Below are 21,315 nucleotides of genomic sequence, written 5' to 3' on the forward strand. Positions count from 1 at the left end.
AAAAAAGCTAAAATGTGCATCAATAGTAAACAAAAGAACTATACTTGGGGAAAATAATATGCATATGTATACAGCAGTAAAATTTGTTTCACTCAGTGGCTGCAGCCATAAAATGCGTATGTGATTAGAACAACAAAAGGAACACAAAACTAGAAAGTGGAAATGAGATGGCTAAATCCCAAGAGGGAAGCAATGTCTCAAAAAGCAGTAACTGCTCAGAGTTCTTCTAAGGTCTTCAATAGTGGTAAGCACGGGTCTTCCCTAACACAGTCTTCTTTACTTGGCGAAGTAGGAGCACTCTACAAATCTATTTTTTTAGCAATGGTACTCGAAGGTCGCATTGCTGAAGACCACGCCCTTCCTCCCGGCAAACGCAGTGCGTACGCCCAGCAGCCGACTCCAGGTCCAGGACTGAGCGGAAGTGACGCACGCAAAGCTGAGGGGGCGGGTGCGTCTGCGCCGGAAGTGCCTGCCAGACAGTAAATAAGCTCAGAAAAAGCAGGAAAGAAGCTTGTCTCCATCTTGTCGGCACGCGCTGGGCTGGCGACGCGGCGACGATGGGGAGCGTTTTGGGGCTGTGCTCCGTGGCGAGCTGGGTAAGGCGGCCTGGGGCTTGCGGCCCGTGCAAGCTGGGTTTATCCGCCCTTCCCCGGTCTACGGCTCCGCTTCGGGGTTGGAGCCTGGGGAGGGCAAGGCCGGGCGGAGCGGGGCGTCACCCGAGCAATGGCTTTCGCTCTGGTGTGAGCCTCGGCCGTCGCCGGTCCGTCTCCTTCCTCCCGCGGGCCCCGAGTCTCTCGCTGTCACCCGGATTCCGGCGACCTCGCATTGCGGCACTGTCATTTCCCGAGGCCTCTTTGTTCTGATACGCAGCCGCCAGGGAATCGGGCCCGTTATTTTGGACAGCTTGACAGCAGTGTCGGTGTAGTTAGTCTTTTTGGTTTTGTTTTAAAATACAGTAGTCTAAATTGCCTACTGCCTGCCTTCTTCGACTTCGGTGGTTTGGATTCTTACATTTCCAAATTTATGTTTTTAGAAAGGGTGTTCAGGTCTGTGGTACTGAATTTATTTATTTATTTATTTTGGTCACAAGACATGAGCGTGCAATCTGAAAGTCGAAGCTATAGGATGGGTATGTTGCATTATTTGTGAGACAGTACAATCATTAGAACAGTGGCAAGATTTCATAACTCAGATGGCACAGACGACCCCGTTCCCCAATAGACAAAACAGTGGCAGTGCAGTTTATAATAAAAAGCTTCATTGCTTTCGACGAGGTATTTGGATTCAAATCTTATTGGTTGGCCTATGGTTTCTAAGTTTAACTCTTAATTCGTAATAATTTCTGACTAACCAAATCATCCCATTGCGTATATGTTAACCAGTGAACTGGCTAGTTTACATTGCCTCATCTCTTGAAAAATGCTTTGGTATGACTTGAATTATAAATGCTTAGTTTTTATTCAGTACTGCGTGGAAGCCCAACAATCTATTTGCAGCTGGATATGGAAACTTGACCTCAGAGATTAAGAGAGCCTAATTGAGTCCTTTGATACAAAAGGCAAAACTTGATGTAATAAAAATTAATAAGTAGGAGTTGAGATGATTCAGCTTGTTGCTTTTGCTAAATTATGGAGTTTAGTTCCTAGCACCTACACATTGGGCAGTTCACAACTGCTTGTAACTCCAGCTCCAGGGAATCTGACGCCCCCTCTGCTCTCCACTGACATTGGCTCCCATGGGCACATACTCCCACACAGACACGCATGCATGCACATAAAAATTGTAAGTAGTTATTATAAAGTGTATCCTTGTTTTGGTTAGGATGTTGAGTTATTTAATTTGTAATACTAAAATCAGCTTTGCTGCTTGGTTGTGGTGTGGTGGGCACACAGCAGTTCCATTGAGATCATAGAGCTAGAGGGATATGAATTTTCTCCATTTTATTATTTTCCAGTTTTGCCTCTTTTTTTTTTTTTTTTTTTTTTTTTTGGTCTCAAGGTCGGTATTTTTTTTTTCAATATTTTTTCTTTTTTATGTTCTAAGGGTTTTTTTTGTATATGTGTATTTTGAGTCAAAATAGCTTTGGGGAACATCACTGGATAAATTACATTACTGTGTCTACAACTTAGATTGACACTTGCAGTCACTAAAGGGATGTCTTGGATGAAACTGGTGCTGCCTTGCCAGTATCATTTTATTATACCTAAGTACACTGAAAAGGTGGTAACAATAGCAGGGTTAGGTATGACTGAAGCCAGTGAGCATCTCTGCACCTTTTATCCAACTGTAATACCTCCAGCCACTAATTAACATGCCTTTCCCCAATATAAAGTCAGCATTGGTGTTCTGAATGGATTTTTTTTTTTTATAACTAGACCTTGTAAACAATCACAATCATTTCTTCACCCCAAATAGTTAATATAGTTCAGTAATTAAGAAAGAAATAGGAATTACCAATATCCATTTCATTGCCAAGCTCTGTTCCATTTTTGTTTTGTAATGAAATGATGGTCGGTTTTTTGTTTTGTTTTGCTTTTAAGAAATTATTCCTGGTTGCAATGAGATACAAGACTTGTCAGCTTTGACTTTATGATGAGCTGACCAGTTTCACATTTGCAGCAGAAAGTTTATCTGAGGCTGTTGGTGCACCCAGAGAAAACTTGAAGGTTCCTGTCTGGATAGGATATTTGGGGAGCCCAGTGAGATAAAGTGTCACCTGCATATAAAGTCTGCTTTTATATAGTCAGTATGTTGTTGTCAACTCCCCTTGCTGGTCATCTGTTAAGAGTCTTGGGTTTTTTTTTTCTCTTCAGTTTTGTCTTCTGCTCTGAGTTTAGCGTCTTCTATTCCTGTCTCCTGTGTTGACTAAGCTCCTTGGTGTAAATGTGAAAATCCTTGTTGTTCTGCTTTATGGTATTGAGTTGATACACCTTGTTTTTATCTCCAAATATTAATAGGTTCCTTTAACTTATCTTCCATGTCTCCTTTCCATGCTCTAGTCCCCTCTACTGTCTGGACTGTAAAGTGTAGTTAACAGTATTAAAGGTCATTTGTACATGTTACCTTCCAGATTGGTTTGGACTACTTCGTCCTCATTGGTTGTGCTTTCCTGTTCTTCTGCATGTGAGGTTTTACCTTGATGAAGGCTTGATATACTTCCATGCTTAAAAACTGTTCTTGGGCTATATTCTTGGATATAAATGAATTACGTAGAGATGTTTATGGCTTTAATGTTTGCTTATAAGTAAAATGAGTCCATCCTGTTTTAGAGCTGGGATTCTGCCCTAAGAATGCTAGCTGCCTTCCCTTCTGTGAATTCCCAGCTCAGTCTCCTTAGGTAGACTACTGTGCTATTCTTAGTTAGAAAGATGGGCAACTTCTACGGTCTATACTAACTGCTTTCCAGAATCACTACTTTGCATTTCTTCTTTCCAGTTTTATTAGTTCATACTATATCTGAAATAATTGCTTGATTATTTTTTTTCCACTGTTAAGGCAAAGGGTAAGTCTGATCACTGTTACTTCATCTTGGCCTGCATTTAGGTAGTTATTCCAAGTACATCTCCATCTGCAATTCTGTTATCAGCAGTGTCTTGGTTCCTGGATACTATGCTTGTTCTTTTGTTTTTACCTTTTTTTTTTTTCATCATCTCTGATTCCTTTCATTCTAATTTGCTATTTTCTCATTTCATTTCTAAGCTAGTGTCTCATTCTCTGTCCTTTCTACCCCCCAGGTGCCCCTCTTGCCTCTTGATCCCTCCCCCACCTTTCCCTACCTCTCTGGCTTTTGTTTCTTTAGCTCAAGTGCACTGGCAGGATTTGTCCTTTTCTCACTGACTTATTTTTATATAAATGTCTTATTTATCTTGTAGCCATAGAATTCTTCTGTGTATGTTTGCATAATTTGCTATGTCATCAATCTCCGTTTCTGAAACATAATGTAAGCTGCTTTATGTGCGTCTTAGTAGCTATATTTGATATAGAGATTTGTTGTCTACAACACTGTTTCCTTGGCGTATCCTTGGTTCCTTCCCCCAGAGCTGCAATACTCTGGTACATCCAACCTAAAGTCTGACTGATGGAGTTCAGTTCAGGTTATGCCAACCCTTGTGAGATACTTAAACTTTGCCTTTTTGAGATATTCTTTATAAATGCCTAGACATGCTAAGCTCTCCTGGTCAAAAGCCTTCTTAGTAACTAGTTTAGCAAAGAGTTCATCGTTAACTAGTTTAGCAAAGAGAAAGTTTTCATTAGAGAAAGTTAGCTAGTTAAGCAGTTGTTGACTTACCCTTAAAAAACAAAAAACAACTACTTTTTCTAGTGATAATTTTATTGCTATTGACAGAAAGGTGGAAGAGGAAAAAGTAAGAATACCAATTCACTTCAGGGTTGTGGGTCATGTATGCTCCCCATCCCTCACCCCACCCGCTAGAGTTGAGAACTCCCAGAAACCTGAAGGTGGGGCCTGGAGGTGAGCTTAGTGGCTGTGCTACTTATGAATCTTCCATTTCTTAGATAAGTCTGGGTTGCTGATGGTTATTTCCCATTTTTTAAATACTTTTACTTGATTTCGAAGACAAAGGCTATTGATTATTTGACCTTGTTCCATCTTTGCTTTAGGTTTTAGATCATGTAGATAATGTATGCGAGCCAAATACCATTAAGCTTTTTGAATTAATGTCACTGATTTTAAACTATGCTGGTGTTTAATATTTTCCCAGATTCCGTGTTTGTGTGGCAGCGCCCCGTGTTTGCTGTGCCGATGCTGCCCTAGTGGGAACAACTCCACTGTGACTAGATTGATCTACGCACTTTTCTTGCTTGTTGGAGTATGTGTAGCTTGTGTAATGTTAATTCCAGGAATGGAAGAACAACTGAATAAGGTCAGCCTTTTGTTTTATGTTGATGAACTAAAATTGTAGAATATGCATAAAATAATTTTGGGGGTATTAAGCGTAAAGTAATATAGAAGTACAGTAATATGTAGTCCCAGTTTTCGTAGATTATAGTCTTATGATGACAGCATGATTGTTAGTTCCCACCAGAACAGGCGTAGATTCCATTACTGAAGGCAGACATGCTTTAGTCTCGGACTATGAGAAATGAGTCTACAAGTGGTCTGGGCACTTCTTTCTGCGACTGGCCCTCATCATAGCAGTAGCCGCTGTGCAGGCTGTTGTTGACTGTACACTTAATAGTACCAACCAGCCAGGCAAGATGTATCCAAGGGTATAGTAGTGAGAAGCCTGTTAGAGAGGCCCCTACACTGGAAGGAATTTACATGTTATTGTAAACTCTTACTATAAGCCTCGTCAAAAGCCTGCACTAGAGTGTTGAGCCTCCTGGGGACTACCATCGGATCTCCTTCTCAGTGACTGCTCTTCATGTACAGCTCAGTGGTACTTAGCTATGCTCAGAGAAGCTTGTGTTTCACAGTGGACTCCAGTACCTACAGAAGCCTAGAAACCAGTTAGAGTGTAGAAAATAACTTGATGATTGAATGTAGATGGGTTATCTGTGTCACTGCGCCCAAGGCTCAGGGAACATGGTTTATATAGGGGCAAAAAGAATGTAAGAGCCAGAGGAAATGAAGAACCGTGTCAAATTCTCACTTAGAGGCATAACATCCTACTTGCAAATTCACAGCGTCTATGATGTACAAATGGTTGGACCCACTAACATCAGGAGAAGGGAGGAGCTCACAAGGTTCTACACTCTTAGAATTCACATATAGTTAGGTAGTTGCTGGGGGAAGAAAGAGTGACTTCATTACTGTAGCTTGTGGTAAGGTGCCTGTGGTCCTGTAAAGAACCCTTGTGGGAGCAACTGTAATGAGAGTGTCATTGGGTCAAAGGAAAAAAATAAATAGGAAAACAGCAGGGATCCACAGGAGTGGGAGGGAGACAAGAAAGGATGGTGGAGTGAATACAACCAGGGCACATTTTACATAAGAAGTGTCATATGGAAGCCATAATGTATTAATGTATATCAATACAAAAGGAAAGAGCTGTACTTTGGGAATGTCATTCATTGTAACAGGAAAGCAGACTGTTTTCATTTTTGTCCCTGAAAAGGGGACATTTTAAAAATAAGTAAAACATAAGTGCAATGCCTGAAAGTGAAGCAGTAATGACTGGAAAGGTTTTGAGCAAAATACTTCTGAAGGTTGCCTTGGTAAAGACAGAAGTCAGGCACTTAGATATAGTGGCTGTTGCAGTGATAAGATCCTAGGGAATGGGCCTCAGGTGGATTTTATGGATGTTGTAGTAACTGGCATTCAGATATTGTTATTGCTAGGCTCGTAGCAGCCAGGGTCTAGTTCTTGGAAAGTAGGAGGAATGTGCTGCTTTTATCCTCAAATCAAGGGCTGGAGAGTGGGTTCAATAAGTTGGGGGCTCACAGCTGCCTGACCTCCACTTCCTCTTCTGGCCTCAGTGGGCCTCAGTCATGTGCACATACCCACACACAGACACATAATCGAAAATAAATCCTTTTATAGATTAATAGATTAGTTAATTATGTATTATATAGCACTGTAGAAAATGACTCAATGTCAGCAGTACTAGAACTTGATCAACAGCTCTCAAGGGTTGACAGAGAGGAAGGACAGTACCTGAAGAAGCAATGAGAAAACTGACAAGGATGTAGGAAGACTGTCAGTATACCAAGGATTAAAGGGGAGGAGTTAAACAGCTGCCAGATATGACTGCTTCAGAACTGGTATCTAAAGTGCAGTGTCCTTGTAGTTCTGTGACTAGATGTGGGAGAAATGGTTTATTGTTACACATGTGAACAGTGTGTGAAGTTCTAAATAATACTGCCACTTACCTCACAAAAGTTTCTTCTTTGTATTCTGAGTTCAATGTGACCTGTCTGAGAGTGTATGTTGGTGGAGATCAAGCCCTGGGCCTCTCTACTCCAATGGATTGTACCTCTCTGAAGTGGTCCCTGCTGTTTCTAGACATTCTCAATTACAATATAAATACACCGTCAGCAATAATCTCCTTATGATCATAGATGACATGTGTGATCGTATACTCAACATTAATATAAATAGCCTTGGCTTTAAAAGCCACTTTTATTGTCTAGTCTAAGAGGCGACTGTTTTATGTGATTCCTTAAGCTTTTGCTCGCTTCTTCCCACCTATTTTGCTGCTATAATTCAGCATGCCACAGTAGAATGCAAGTCTTAGGAAATTTGAAACTATGATAGTTTAAGTATGTACATTTTCTTTTTAATGTAACATTTTAAGTTACATATTTAAAGAATAAAAGTAAATCTTGAACTCAAAGTAATCATCCATTTTAGACTTGGCCACTGTTAGTTTATTATTTGCTCACCTGGAAGTTTGTGTGTGTGTGTGTGTGTGTGTGTGTGTGTGTGTGTATGTGTTATAGCCTGTAAAGCAGATTACAGTTTACATGGAACTTTCATTTATGAAAACTGTTGATCATAAATCCATTATGTTTATCTAGATTCCTGGGTTCTGTGAGAATGAGAAAGGTGTTGTTCCTTGCAATATTCTGGTTGGCTACAAAGCTGTGTATCGCCTGTGCTTTGGCCTGGCCATGTTCTACCTTCTCCTCTCTTTACTAATGATCAAAGTGAAGAGCAGCAGTGACCCTAGAGCCGCGGTCCACAACGGGTAAGCCTTGATGACAGGGAGGACATCTATCTATATAGCCTTTTCTCCCAGGAACTTCGACTTATCTAAAGACATTTCAAAGCAGACTTATCTTTTTTATTAAAAACGTTTTAAACTGTTGATTTTACTAGAGAAAGTCTTGTTTTGGATATTAAATAATAGTGGTGGGTCATTTATTGCCATCACATCTGATTATGTATTTTAATTTCAAAGGAAGCTATATGTGTGATTAAAGGAAGAATATTGGTGCCCCCTTTTTAAGCTTTTGGTGAACCAGTCCTATTATATAGATCTCTGAATTCCTAGATCTACAAGGCAGCCAACTAGAAAGAAAATTATTTATTTTTTTTGTAGATGATTGTTTTCCACAAACTAGAAAGAAAACAAAAGTGCTAATTTAATGTCTCCTTTACTATTATATCATCTGGTATTTTATTCGAATGATTTGAATTTTATCTGTTTCTTCTTATAAATTAGTTTTTCTTTATACGTTTTATTGTTTATTTGTTGACATGCTATGCCAAAGACAGGGAGTGAAAATGTAATGTTAGGATAATAAATACTGTTCTATAGCAGGTTTTTACCATTTTAGTCATTAGTTGTTTTAAATTACTATTTTGGATGTAGGCATTTGTCCTAATTTATTAAAGTCATTTGTTTGTGAACTGATAGTACTTTCTATACACACACTGTGCAGCTCAGTGCTTTGAGAGGAAGCCAGTCTTAAATGAATTGGTGGCACATCTTCTTAGGACCATCTTTACAATAGCCTACATGATGATTTTTTATGTTCAGTGTATGCTTAGAACTGTTGTAAAGTTTAACTGTTTTCTAAGTGGTTCTGAGTTGTGTTTGGGGTTCTTAATTGCCCTTGTTTCTGTCCTAGATTCTGGTTCTTTAAATTTGCTACCGCAGTTGCAATTATTATTGGCGCATTCTTCATCCCAGAAGGCACTTTTACAACTGGTGAGGAGTTTTTCAAAGTTCTGTGATAATCTTTTGTTTTGTATAGGAAACCATAGTAACTGCCCCCAGGAGTTCTAACTTTTTCTTGTTTGGTATTTCCTTTTTTACCCCAGTTGCAAAATTAGTTTACTTACAATTTTGTTTCCCCTTTTTGTATTAAGATTACTAAGAAAAATAATAAATATGAAAGCAGTCGTTCCTTTCCTTAAAATTCACTGTTTCTCCTTTCAGTGTGGTTTTATGTGGGCATGGCAGGCGCCTTCTGTTTCATCCTTATACAACTAGTCCTACTTATCGATTTTGCCCATTCTTGGAATGAATCGTGGGTTGAAAAAATGGAAGAAGGGAACTCAAGATGTTGGTATGCAGGTGAGTGTTTCTTCTGTCTTCAGTGTAGTCAGTGTTGGTGAGAGCAGTGCAGGCTGCAGGCACATCACTGAGGAGTTTTGTGTTGGAATGTCCTCTGAAGAGGATTTCAGTTGAAGTTTATGAGTGACTGTATCAGCAACTTGTTGAAAATTTTGTTCTTAATAACTAGGAATTTATCTAGGGACCAGTAAAGAAACCAAACAGTGCTAGGGGTTTATTTCTTAAAGCTTTATTTTTGCACCCAAATTTCCCAGTAGATTAAAGGTTTAAAGGGAAGACTACTAGAAATAAACAGTTATGTAATTGGTCAGCAGCAATACATAGCACAAACAGGAACTTTGGAACACTATATAAAAGTATAAAGGATGCCTAACAGCTAAGGAGATTTCTGTACTAGAATAATTATAGCAAGCTTGAACTGATTAGTTATGTAAGATGTAAGATTTATTTAGAACCAAGTGCCATGCTGAATTCCTGATATTTTTATAAAATCTATTAATTCAATTGTATTTCTTTCACAGCCCTGCTGTCAGCTACAGCTCTGAATTATTTGCTGTCCTTAGTTGCCATCGTCCTGTTCTTTGTCTACTATACTCACCCAGCCAGCTGTTCAGAAAACAAGGCGTTCATCAGTGTTAACATGCTCCTCTGCATTGGCGCGTCTGTGATGTCTATACTGCCCAAGATCCAGGAATCACAACCAAGATCTGGCTTGTTACAGTCTTCAGTAATTACTGTCTACACAATGTATTTGACATGGTCTGCTATGACCAATGAACCAGGTATGTTTTATTTGTAATGAGTCATGCAGTGTTTTTTAATTCAAACTTGTCATTTTAAGAGGTGAAGTTACTTAATCACTAGTAGAGAGGTAAGGCAAGTAGGTAGACCAGTTCACATTGTCTCACATTTTTTGTAACTATCTTGCATTAGATAACTGGCTTTGTATGGGTCTCTGTACTCCAGTTAAGGTGAGTCCCATGGGAAATAGAAACTGTGTTTTGAAGAAATAAAGAAATTACAATTTTTAGAAAATAATTTTTTCTTTTCTGTAAAATAATATTCATATAAAATTTTTGACTTATTTGCAAACTTAAGTTTGTCAGCTGTTACAGAGACAGGGATCTTAGCATGTATAGAGAATCTTCTCCCCTCCCTCCCCACAATAAGTAATTTTAAAAGATCCTAAATGATTTGCTTGAGAAGTTACCATTAGGTAGTTTTCATTAATGAAGTAGAGATTGGAGATTTGGATTTGTTGGAATTTCAAATGAAAATATACTGGATATTTGTTAGTGCCGTGGTTCTTAAACCTTCCTAATATACTGTGACTTTTTAATACAGTTACTCATGTTGTGCTGATCCTAACCAAAACATTATTTTTGTTGCTACTTCCTAATGGTGATTTTGCTACTGTTATGAGTCATATGTCAATCCCTGAGTTTCTGTGGTCTTGGGTGACCCTGTGAAAGGTGACCCACAGATTGAGAATTGCTGCTTTGGTGGATGCTTATCCTTTCAAAATGGTAACAGAAGTGGTAGAAAGGCAGTGTACTGTGGCTTAAAACACTGGCATTGCATTTCTTTTCTTTTTTTTCTTTTAAACATATGATGGATTTTACTTTGAGTTTTCTGAGGGTGATATGTTATGAACAGGGACTAAAGTCGTAGATAAGCCCTGATGCCTTAAGGATTCCCTGAGCTCTGAGGAGACCTTCCATTTAGGCTCTCTCCACATAGTGTGTGTCTGTGGGCATCTGTTCCCATCTGCTGTTGGAGGAAGACTCAGATGATGACTAGATAAGACTCTGCGTAGATCATGAGCACAGCAAAGTTTTGTTTGGTCTTCCTGTATGTCTCTGGATACTCAAGCAGCGTCAGGTATAGGAACTTCCTCTGTTGGAGTAGGCTTAGGTAAGAACAGACATTGGTTGATTACCCATTGGTTGCATTTTCCCTTAATGGCTAAGGATGTTGAATATTTCTGTGTTTCTCAGTCATATGAGTTTTCTCTATTGAGAATTCTGTTTAGATCTATCTTTACCCCATTTTTTAATTGGATTGTCATTTTTTATATCTAGTTTTATGTGTTCTTTATATATTTTAGATATCGATTCTCCATTGACTATGGAGTGGGTAAAAATCTTTTCCCATTCTGTAGGCTGCCAGTTTGTCTTACTGACAGTACCCTTTGCTTTCAGTTTCAAGAGGTCCTATTTATTGTTGACCATAGTGCCTGTGCTATTGGTGTTCTATTCAGGAAGTTGTCTCCTGTGCCAATGCATTCAAGACTGTTCCCACTTCCTCTTTTATCAGGCTCAGTGTATCTGGTTTTCTTTTGAGGTTTTTGATTGACTTTGTGTTGAGTTTTGTGCAGGGTAATAGATATGGATCTATTTACATTCTTCTACATGCAGACATCTAGCTAGACCACCACCAATTGTTGAAGATGCTTTTGTTTCCCCCCCATTCTCTATTTCTAGTGTCTTTATCAAAAATCAGATATCCATAGGTGTGTGGATTTATGGCTGCATCATTGATTTTATTCCATTCCATTGCTCGCTCAGCTTGTCTGTTTTTGCCAATACCAAGTGGTTTTTATTATTATAGCTCTGTATAGTGCTACCTCTTCTTGTTTTTTTTTTTTTAATTGTATAGGATTGTTTTAGCTATCCTTGGTCCTTGTATTTTCACATATGAAGTTGAGAATTGTCCTATCTAGCTAGGTCTATAAAGAATTGCGTTGGAATTTTGATGGGGACTGCGTTTTGGTAGGATGTCCATGTTTATTACTGAGCTATTTCTCTACTAATTCATGAGCATGGGTGATCTTACCATCTGATATCATTAAGTTTTATCACACAGATCTTTTACTTGCTTGTTTAGAGTTACCCAGGGATATTTTATATTGTTTGTGGCTATTGTGAAGGGTGTTATTTTCCTAATTTCTTTCTCAGTCTGTCATTTGTATATAGGAAGGCAACTGATTTTTTTTTTTTTTTTTTTTTTTTTTGAGTTAATCTTTTATTCAGTTATTTTTGAGTTTTGGCTGTAGGTATCTACTGGTAGAATTTTAGGGGTTACTTAAGTATACTATCATATCATCTGCCAAAAACTGTACTTTGCTTTAGTTTCTTCTTTTCCAATTTTTATCCCCTTGATCTCCTTCAGTTGTTTTATTGTTCTAGATAAAATTTCAAGTATTGAGTAGATATTTATGGACAACCTTGTCTTGTTCCTAATTTTAGTGGAATTGCTTTGAGGGTCTCTCTGTTTAATGTTGGCTATATATAGGCTTGTTTCAATGCCTTCATTATGTTGAAGTATGATATAACCCTTATATCCCCGATATCTTTAGAACTTTTAGGAGTGTTGGGTTTTGTCAAAGGCTTTTTCTGTATCTAATGAGATGATCTTGTGAGGTTTTCTTTTTTTTCAGTTTGTTTATTTGGTGGATTACATTTACTGATTTTAGTATATTGAGCCATTGAGATTTCTTGGATGAAGCCTACTTGGTGGATGATTGTTTTGATGTGTTCTTGGATTCAGTTTGCAAGTATTTTTGTAGATGTGTTCAAAGGGGAAATTAGTCTGTAATCCTCTTTATTTGTTACCACAGGGTAACTGTGGCCTTATTAAACCAACTGGGCAGATGGTCCTTTTGTTTCTATTTTGAAAGTCTGGTCGAATTCTGTGCTAAATCCATTTGGTCCTGGGGATTTTTTTCAGTTGGAATATTTCACTAGGAATTATAGGTCTTTTAAAATCTCATCTTTGGTAACTTTAGGAAAAGTTACCAATCAAAATTATCCATTTCTTTTAGGTTATCCAATTTGGTAGAATATAGGGTTTTAGTATGTTCTTATCATTCTCTGGATTTCCTTGGTGTCTGTTATAAACCCTTTCATTTCTCATTTTGCTAACTTGGATAGTCTCTACATTTTGGTTACTTTGGATAAGGGTTTGCCTATCTTGATTTTTCTCAACCAACCAACTCTGTTTCCTTGACTCTTTGTATCCTACTTCTGTTTCATTTCTGCCCTTGGTTTGGTTATTTCTTGCTGTCTACTCCTCTTGCATGTGCTTTACTTCGTTTTGTTTAGGACTTTCAGGTATGCGCTTCCTTCCCAATTTTTTTAAAATGTAGGAACTCCTCTTAGCACCCTTTTGTTGTGTCCCAGAAATTGGGTATGCTTTATTTTTTTTTTTTCATTTAATTCTAGAAAAGTCTTAATTTCTTTCTTGTTTTATTTTCTCATTCACTAGAGAGTTCTGTTTCTACGAGCTCGTAAGCTTTCTGTTCTTGTTGCTAATATCCAGTTTTAATCTGTGATGATCTGATAGGATGTAGGGATTCTAATTTTCTTGTATCTGTTGAGATTTGTTTTGTCTTCAAGTATGTGGTCAGTTTTGGAGAATGATCCATGAAGTGCAGAAGTGTATTCTTTTCTGTTTATGTGAAATGTTCTATACCAAATCTGTTAGGTACATTTAGTTTGTAACGTCTGTTAGCTACAGTACTTCTGTTTAGTTTTTAGGTGAGTGACCTGTCCACTGATTAGAGCGGGGTATTGAAGTTCCCATTAGTATGTGAGGGTCAAAATGTGATTTAAGCTCCAGTAGTAGTTCTTTTAAAAACTAGGGTACCCTTGTATTTGGGGTGTAGTTGTTAAGGACTGAAGTGTTTTCTTGGTGGATTTTTCCTTGTTGAGTATATAGTGTTTTTTCCTATCTCTTGATTAATTTTGGTTTGAAGCCTATTTTGTTAGATACTAAAGTGGCTACCACAACTTGCATTATATTTCTAAATGTATTAACTTTGGATAAGATATTGAGATTTTACTCATTTGTTGACCAAAGGATATCTTGGCTCTAAAATTGGAAAGAAAGTGATTTTAGTTTTTTAAGCACTTTTCTAAAGTCTCATTAGTACGTTCAAATTATGTTTATATATTGTTAATTTGTGCCTTTTAAAACCCTTTTGGAGGTTCCCAGAGTTAAATATGTCATAATTTTTTATATTACTGTAACATTTAGTGACTTTAATGTACTTTATAGAAACAAAGTGCAATCCAAGTCTACTAAGCATCATTGGCTTCAATACCACAAGCCCTATCCCAAAGGACGGGCAGTCTGTTCAGTGGTGGCATCCTCAAGGAATTATAGGACTCGTTCTCTTCCTGCTGTGTGTGTTTTATTCGAGGTAAGACGGGATATGAATCCCCTTTACAGGAAGTGTATTTATAGACTAAGGAATCATTTAAAAGCCTTCTCTATGAATGTCTTCATGCAGCATCCGTACCTCCAACAACAGTCAGGTCAATAAGCTGACTCTAACAAGTGATGAGTCAGCATTAATAGAGGATGGGAATGGCAGAAGTGATGGATCACTGGACGATGCCGATGGTGTCCACCGAGCTGTAGATAATGAAAGGGATGGAGTCACTTACAGTTACTCCTTCTTTCACTTCATGCTCTTCCTGGCTTCGCTTTACATCATGATGACCCTCACCAACTGGTACAGGTACTTACATTTCATGATCATTTCAGAGAATTGTGGATTTTTCATGATACATGGCAGTACTTGAGTATATGCATGTGTGTATGCATATGTGTGTATGTGTGTGGGTGGGTGCATGCATGCACCTGGTGTGTGAAGGCTAGAGAGGGAACTTGTATGTGTTCTTCAGGCACTGTGACCATTTCCTCCTACTGCTCTGGAGCACTAAATAAACTCGCTAGCAGGCAAACTCTAGTGAATTCTTCTGTTACCACAGTTCTGGGGATCAGACTTTTCAATCCTGGTGTTTGCAAGGCAAGTACTTTACCTCCTGAGCCATTTCTTGAGCTCCAGAGTACTTTTTAGTCCTTTGATGTATTTCAGTGGTTAATACGAATTCTGAGACATACAGACTTACTTCTTTGACAGTTATACAAACATAGTTGTTCCAAATCTTGAGGAAGCTTAAATGAAAAACTTCACTAAGCACAATTTTACAGAAATGTGTGTCAACTAAGTTGGTTTAACATACTAGTTTTAAAAAATTTTAATACTGTAAATTTATTCCTAACATACTATAATAACAGCATATAGTTGTTTCATATAGTTGTTTAAAAGAGAATTCTTTAAAATGATATTAAAAGATCTGAAAAACTGGGCTAGCAAGGCAGATTACTAAGAGCACTGGCTGCTTTTTCAAAGGATGCAGGTTCAATTTTCAGCACCCATATGGTACCTCACAATTTTGTAACTCCAATTCTAGAACATCCAATACCTTGTCTAGACATGGCACCATAAGCATAGATATATAGGATGCAGAATATATCACATAAAAGGTATCTGAATTCTTGATGCAGATGTTAATGTGAGTTGATCTTTAGAACTTCTAGTTTCTCCTCCTTCCTCTTACCCCAGTGCCTATTCCCCCACCTCTCCAGTCCGCTCCCCATTTTTTTCTTTAGAAAAAAGGGTATCAACCAACCATGGCATATTAAGTTGTAGTAAGACTAGGCACCTCCCCTCACAGTGAGGCTGGATAACCCAGTAGGAAGAAAAGGCCCCCAAAGCAAGCAAGAGTCAGACAGCCCCTGCTCCCACTTTTATGAGTCCTACAGTAAGACCAAGCTATTAGGTATAATTTTTGTTAATCCTTTCAAAATTAATATTTTTCTGATAAAATAAAAATAACTTTATAATTTGCTTTTAAAACGACTTTTACTTAAATGATTGCCAGAAGAATCTACACAAGGTTGACACTGACCTGAATGGTTAGACAAGTCTGTTTTATTCTTTTATATGTCTTTAAATATTAGTTATAGAGCCAGCAAAGGATGGAGAAAAACATTTTTTTCTGATGTATTTGATGCTAGTATTTACTCATTTTTATTATGAAAATATTTTATAAAACTAATTATATCTTATTAAGCTAAGAATTAAGTAATTATCAACAATTTTTAACTTAGTAACTATATAGCAAATATTGAACATTTAATCTAAGCCAGGCAGTGGTGGAGCACACCTTTAATCCCAGTACTCGGGAGTCAGGGGATCTGATTCTAGGCCAGCTTGATCTATAGAGTGAGTTCCAGGAAAGCCAGGACTACATAGAGAAATCCATGTGTTGAAAAAAACAAAAGTAAAAATAAATGAAAAGGTGTGTGTGTGTCTGTGTGCGCATGCTAACAGACAGACCAGCTAACTTCAGGATCTACTTCCTTCCCCATTTGTCAAATCTGAGACGGGGAGGGAGCTGAGGTAGAGAAGGGAGGGCCATAAACATTCCAACCAGGTACAGAAGTCAGATGACTTTACTCCATTCTCATCTACTCCTGTGCCTCAGGCTATGTGAAAGAGTATGAAGTGTGGAGTGTATGGCATGTTGCTGTCACAAACTTGTACAAAGGAAGCTTAAGTCAAGGGTAATAGCCTGATGGCTTAGTACACAAACCATTGACCTCCGGTCAATTTCTTCTCCAATTGCAGATATGAGCCTTCCCGTGAGATGAAGAGTCAGTGGACAGCAGTCTGGGTGAAGATCTTCTCCAGCTGGATTGGCATTGTGCTGTATGTTTGGACACTGGTGGCACCACTTGTTCTTACAAATCGGGATTTTGACTAAGTGGGGCGCCTGGCATGAGTCATTGTTTGACAGTAACAGTATTCCCAATTTTTTGTAAAGTTGTTTGTGTGTTCTAACAGTTTTCCTCTTGCATGAAATAGATTTACTCTGCCATTTTATCTATGTTCTTTGCTAAGTGTATTGATGATATGAATTGCAAAGGGAGAATTTTGAATATGGTGGCAAACTAGGGAAGATGGATATTGATAGGCATATCATCTGATCTGTACATATAGTATTAAAACTGCATACAAAAGTTCTTGACAATTGGGTTTCAAAATTATGTTAGAACTTATGCTATTTTAGAAACATTAATTAAGTGTATGGCTGCCTTTTGAAATACTCGATGTGTTGTTGCCTTACAGAGGACTACAAATGCAAATAGCTGTTTTAAAATTATGTAAATAAGCCACAAGCTAGTTGTCTGGAAACTGTATGTCACTTTAATTTTGTCAGAATCTTTTCTTACTAGGTCCAGGACGCTCCATGTTTGATGGAGAATAGCATAGAAGGGAGGGAAGCTAAGCAATAGACAAGAGCCTTCACAGGTCACTGGTAATGGGTTTTCAAGTAAGTGCTTAGGTCAGGATTTTCTCTTTAATAAAGTATGGCCTTCACCAAAAAAAAAAAAAAAAAAAGGTTTGCTCTTTGTGAACACACAATCATGGATTTCATGGAGGTGTTAACAACTCTGCATTTAGACAAGGTTTTGAAAAGGATATCGTGTTAGAAAAATTTAAAACTAAATGTTTCTCAAACAAAATGGGAAACCTTAAGAGGATATAAATAAAACATTAGGTTCAGGTTAGGTACTTTAGTCCAGTTTTTATTTTAAGTCAACTAGCTCAAAAGCTAGTTAGTGACAAAGTTGGATACCAAAAAAAGCCAACACTACAACATAGAAACTTTGTACTCAAAATATACAATTCACTTTATAACTTATTAATGGTAGTAATTTGTATAAAATGAATTGCTGCTGTCCAGCATTTTTTTTTTTTAATCCAAACGCAAGGCCAGAGGGATAATTAACTTGAGGAATAGACAACTCACGACACTACACTACACTACACATTTAACCATGCTGACAATGTTTGTGTTTACTGCTGTGCAACTGTGTAACAATTCCACCTGAAATCTGTATGCCAATTAATTTAGATAAAAATGCTTGGTTATTTGTTAGTATCTAGTAAAAAGCTTTTAAAGATCTACATGCTTCTTTAAAAAATATTTATTGTGCAGATGGAATATAGCAATTCATCTTAATTTTCCAATCTCGTTCTGTATTAACACTTTGTTTCACAATTTTGAATGGCTGTGTTCTATTAAATAAACGAATTCAAAGAAAATGTGGTGTTAGCTCTTTAGCATTACAAATTTAGGTGGATTTAACTCGATTTCTTTCTTCCTTCCACCATCTGGTCAGCATTTTTCTTTGGCCAACAGTTTGACTCAGGATTCCTACTGCTGTGATAAAACAATGACCATACGTAATTGGGAAAGAAAGTATTTATTCCATCTTACAGTCTGAAGTCCACCATCCCAGAAAGTCAGGGCAGGAACTGACTCACAGGAGTGCTGCCTTGGCTTGTTGCCTATGACTTGGTCTGCCTAATTTTTATACACCATTCCAGAACCACATGCCTGGGGGCTGGAGGGATGACACCATCTCAATTGGCTGGGCTCCCCTGTCAAGGTGATTTAAGAAAATGATCTTTAGGTTTGCCTACTAGCCATATATATAAAATTGGGACATTTTCTCAATTGAGACCTTCTGTTCCCAAATGTCTAGCCTATTTGATAAAATATTTCTGTCCATGAACCAATACATTAACTTCTGGTCTCTATAATGGAACACATAAGAAGACTTAGGAGGTTATTTTGGCTCATAAGTATGAAGACAAAGTGTCTTTATTTCTTTGGACTGTCAAGGGACTAGGATTATATCATCTTCAAAGTCTGCCCACAAGGTCTCACTTTCTGAAGTTCCCTGGGAATAGGCTGTCAACATGGCAACATTTGGCATCCAGTTCTAGCAGTTGCCAAACTTTGGTATATTTTACTTGTAAATTCTTTATAGTTTCTAGAGTGTTTAGGCAAGCAATTTGTATGTGGGTGTGTGAGAGAGACAGGAGGCCAGAGGAGGGCATTGGAGTACCTGGAGCTAGTGAACGGCCTGATGAGAACTGAACTCTGGTTTCTAGCCATGAGCTTGTAATAGTGTCTCGGTGGGTGAACTATTAAACATGGGCTGTAAGCTAAGCTGTAAGGAAATAGCTAATTCAAATTCTGGGTTAGTGAAAAAAAGTCATGAAATGTGGAAATGGCTTGTCTAAACTACTACTTGTAGCTTGCCTTTACAAACCAAACTTTAACCTGCGGACAACTTAGTAATAGACTTTGAGAACATTTAGACCCATGTGCTCATCACATGCTGTATACCAAGGCAGGTTAAGATTAATGTCTAACAGACAAATGCAATCAATTTTACTATACTTTACAACCCATCGATATGTACCATATTCCTAATTTTTCTTTTGTGGTCCACTCAGAATATTATACATGTATGTAAGGTGTGGTGGCTAGACCAAAGGTTATTTGCTGGAAGCAACTGTAAGCAACACTCCATTATATGAGTTGTAAAAGTTATTTTTTTATATATTTTTATGTATTTTCCACAATTTTTTTTTTTTTTTTTAGCTGTACAGTCACCTTTATTGGAGCATGACCTGTTTGGGTTTCCAACCCTTAAGCTCCACAGGTAGCTGGGGCAGGGATATTGTATCAAAAACGGAAAGGGTGAGCTGTGGGGACTGGCTGCAAGCTGCTGCAGGCTGGAGCTGCTGGGGCCCTGGCAGGTTCAGACTGAGGTACAGCAGCGTTAATAATACTCTTGGAGCGTTAATACTCTGGAGGGGGGCAGGCACTTAGGGGCCCTAGGATGTGAAGGCACTTGGGAGTCAGGGAGAGGATGCGGCTTGCAGTAGGACTGGGCAGGGCCATACCCAGGGTTTGGCAGGCACTTTGGGGGAGCTTGGGCCCTGAGCAGCCCAGAAGGCTTTGGTAGTGGCGAGCACAGTCTCTGGGCTGGGTCTGCATTAAATACACGGGGTTCCTTAGTGCTCGTCCCGAAGCTCCGAAGGCAAGAACTTGTACTGCTGCTGCCGGATCTGGGCAAGCTTTTTCCGAGCCTCCTCCAGCTCTCGCTCCTTCCGAAGCATCTCTTCCTGGGCTGCGATAATCTGGGCAATGCCGCCAACCATTTTCTCCTTCACCACCACTGTCTCATTTTCCTGGTCTTCGAAGGCTGCAGCCTTCTGAGCCGCCTTTACCAGTTATCCGAAGCCCTCTTCACTGCATTGCCAGCAGCCTGAAGCCGTTTCATTGCCTCAGAGTCCTGATCTGCTTTGACCTTGCAGGCCACCAGGAGCTGGGCTGTGGAGGCAGCTACCTGCTTGGCTGAAGAGATGAGCTTCTCCTGGCTAGCATGACCCTGCACAGCTGCATTGGCCGCTTCACACAGATTGTTGGTGGCCGCAGCCACCATACGGGCAGCGGAAATGAGGCCCTGTGACCACTGCCCATCATCCAGTGCATTGGCCGGAATGGCGCCCACCTTTCCCTGGGCCACCAGCTCCCTCTGGGCTGTGGACGCAGCCTTCACCAGCGCACTGGTCGCTGCGGCAATGGACTTAAAAGCTTCCAGGATCTGCTCCTCGAAGTTCAGGGACTCGTCGGCCTCCTCGATGTAACAGTTTCCCCAGAGATCAAAATATTGCATCCTATAGTAGGATGGAAGACTCAAAACAGTTTCAGGAAGTTTCTGAAACTGACCAGATTCACTAGGCAGAACCTATCAGATAAGCCCCAGCTGCCTGGAAGTAGAAACCAGGTAAGCTGATTTAAGGTTTAGATCAACTTGGAGTCACTTGGAAAGAACACTTACTCTGTAACTTAAACCTTACTCATATTCTGTACTTTCTGGCTGTTCATTAGTGATGATCTTTATACAGGAGTAAAGATCTGAATAAACCAGGCCCAGACTTGAGTAGATGGCATCAAGGGTCAGTTGAATGTTTTGTCTGTTACTTTTCACTGTATCTTTCTAATATTTTTCTTTCAAAAAAATTAAACATGCCTTGATAAATAGCTGAATATTCTAATGTAGAATTATGAAAGAATTCAAAGAATATTTACTATAACAAAAATTTATATTACTGCTTGTGATAGCAAAATCGAAACCAATGCTCCAGAGCCATTATTAAACTCTGAATCTTATTTACCCCAATAAAGGATGTATTTGTGGGGGTTGGGGGAAGAAAAAACAAAAACCTTTGTCTAACAACTTACAAAGTTCCGATTATTCTGTACCAGGGAGTACTAAAAGCTTTCAAAGACCAACCTAGAAAGCTCAATCAAGATGGTTAGTGTCAAGTATGCAGGAGGGACGTGTGGCTCTCCTATAAGCTGATTTCAAAGCCAAGTCAGTTCCTTTTTTAGAAGTCATGTACTTCTCCAGTCAAGGAAGGAAGGAAGCCAGTGCAAGAATACAGGAGGACTGTGAGGACGGTCAGAAAAGTCTGGAACGCAAGTCTTCATTTCTCCCGCAAACTTAGAACTCTAATTGACCACCTAGAAGAAAAATTCTAATACCTGGGACACAGTATGGCCCAAAGAAGCATTCTCGAAATACCTTCCTGCATAATTGTACAATTTAG

General features: G+C 38.8%; 1 protein-coding gene across 1 annotated transcript; it reads left to right on the plus strand.

Annotated features, from left to right (window-relative positions):
* Window positions 1–464: 464 nt before the first annotated feature.
* On the plus strand, window positions 465–17,946 carry SERINC1 (serine incorporator 1). The gene is made up of 9 exons (XM_080938120.1): window positions 465–596; window positions 4,722–4,883; window positions 7,477–7,646; window positions 8,533–8,612; window positions 8,844–8,981; window positions 9,503–9,763; window positions 14,040–14,184; window positions 14,275–14,505; window positions 16,465–17,946. The coding sequence occupies exons 1-9, from the start codon at window positions 558–560 to the stop codon at window positions 16,598–16,600; spliced, it is 1,362 nt and encodes a 453-aa protein (XP_080794246.1). The 5' UTR covers window positions 465–557; the 3' UTR covers window positions 16,601–17,946.
* The last annotated feature ends 3,369 nt before the right edge of the window (window positions 17,947–21,315 follow it).

The sequence above is a fragment of the Micromys minutus genome (assembly GCF_963924665.1).
Source record: "Micromys minutus genome assembly, chromosome: 25".
Taxonomy (NCBI): domain Eukaryota; kingdom Metazoa; phylum Chordata; class Mammalia; order Rodentia; family Muridae; genus Micromys; species Micromys minutus.

Coding starts and splice junctions, on each gene's coding strand:
- SERINC1 (XM_080938120.1), top strand. CDS start 558: ATGGGGAGCGTTTTGGGGCTGTGCTCCGTGGCGAGCTGG. Junction 597..4,721: donor TGTGCTCCGTGGCGAGCTGG/GTAAGGCGGCCT, acceptor ATATTTTCCCAG/ATTCCGTGTTTGTGTGGCAG. Junction 8,613..8,843: donor AGAAGGCACTTTTACAACTG/GTGAGGAGTTTT, acceptor TTCTCCTTTCAG/TGTGGTTTTATGTGGGCATG.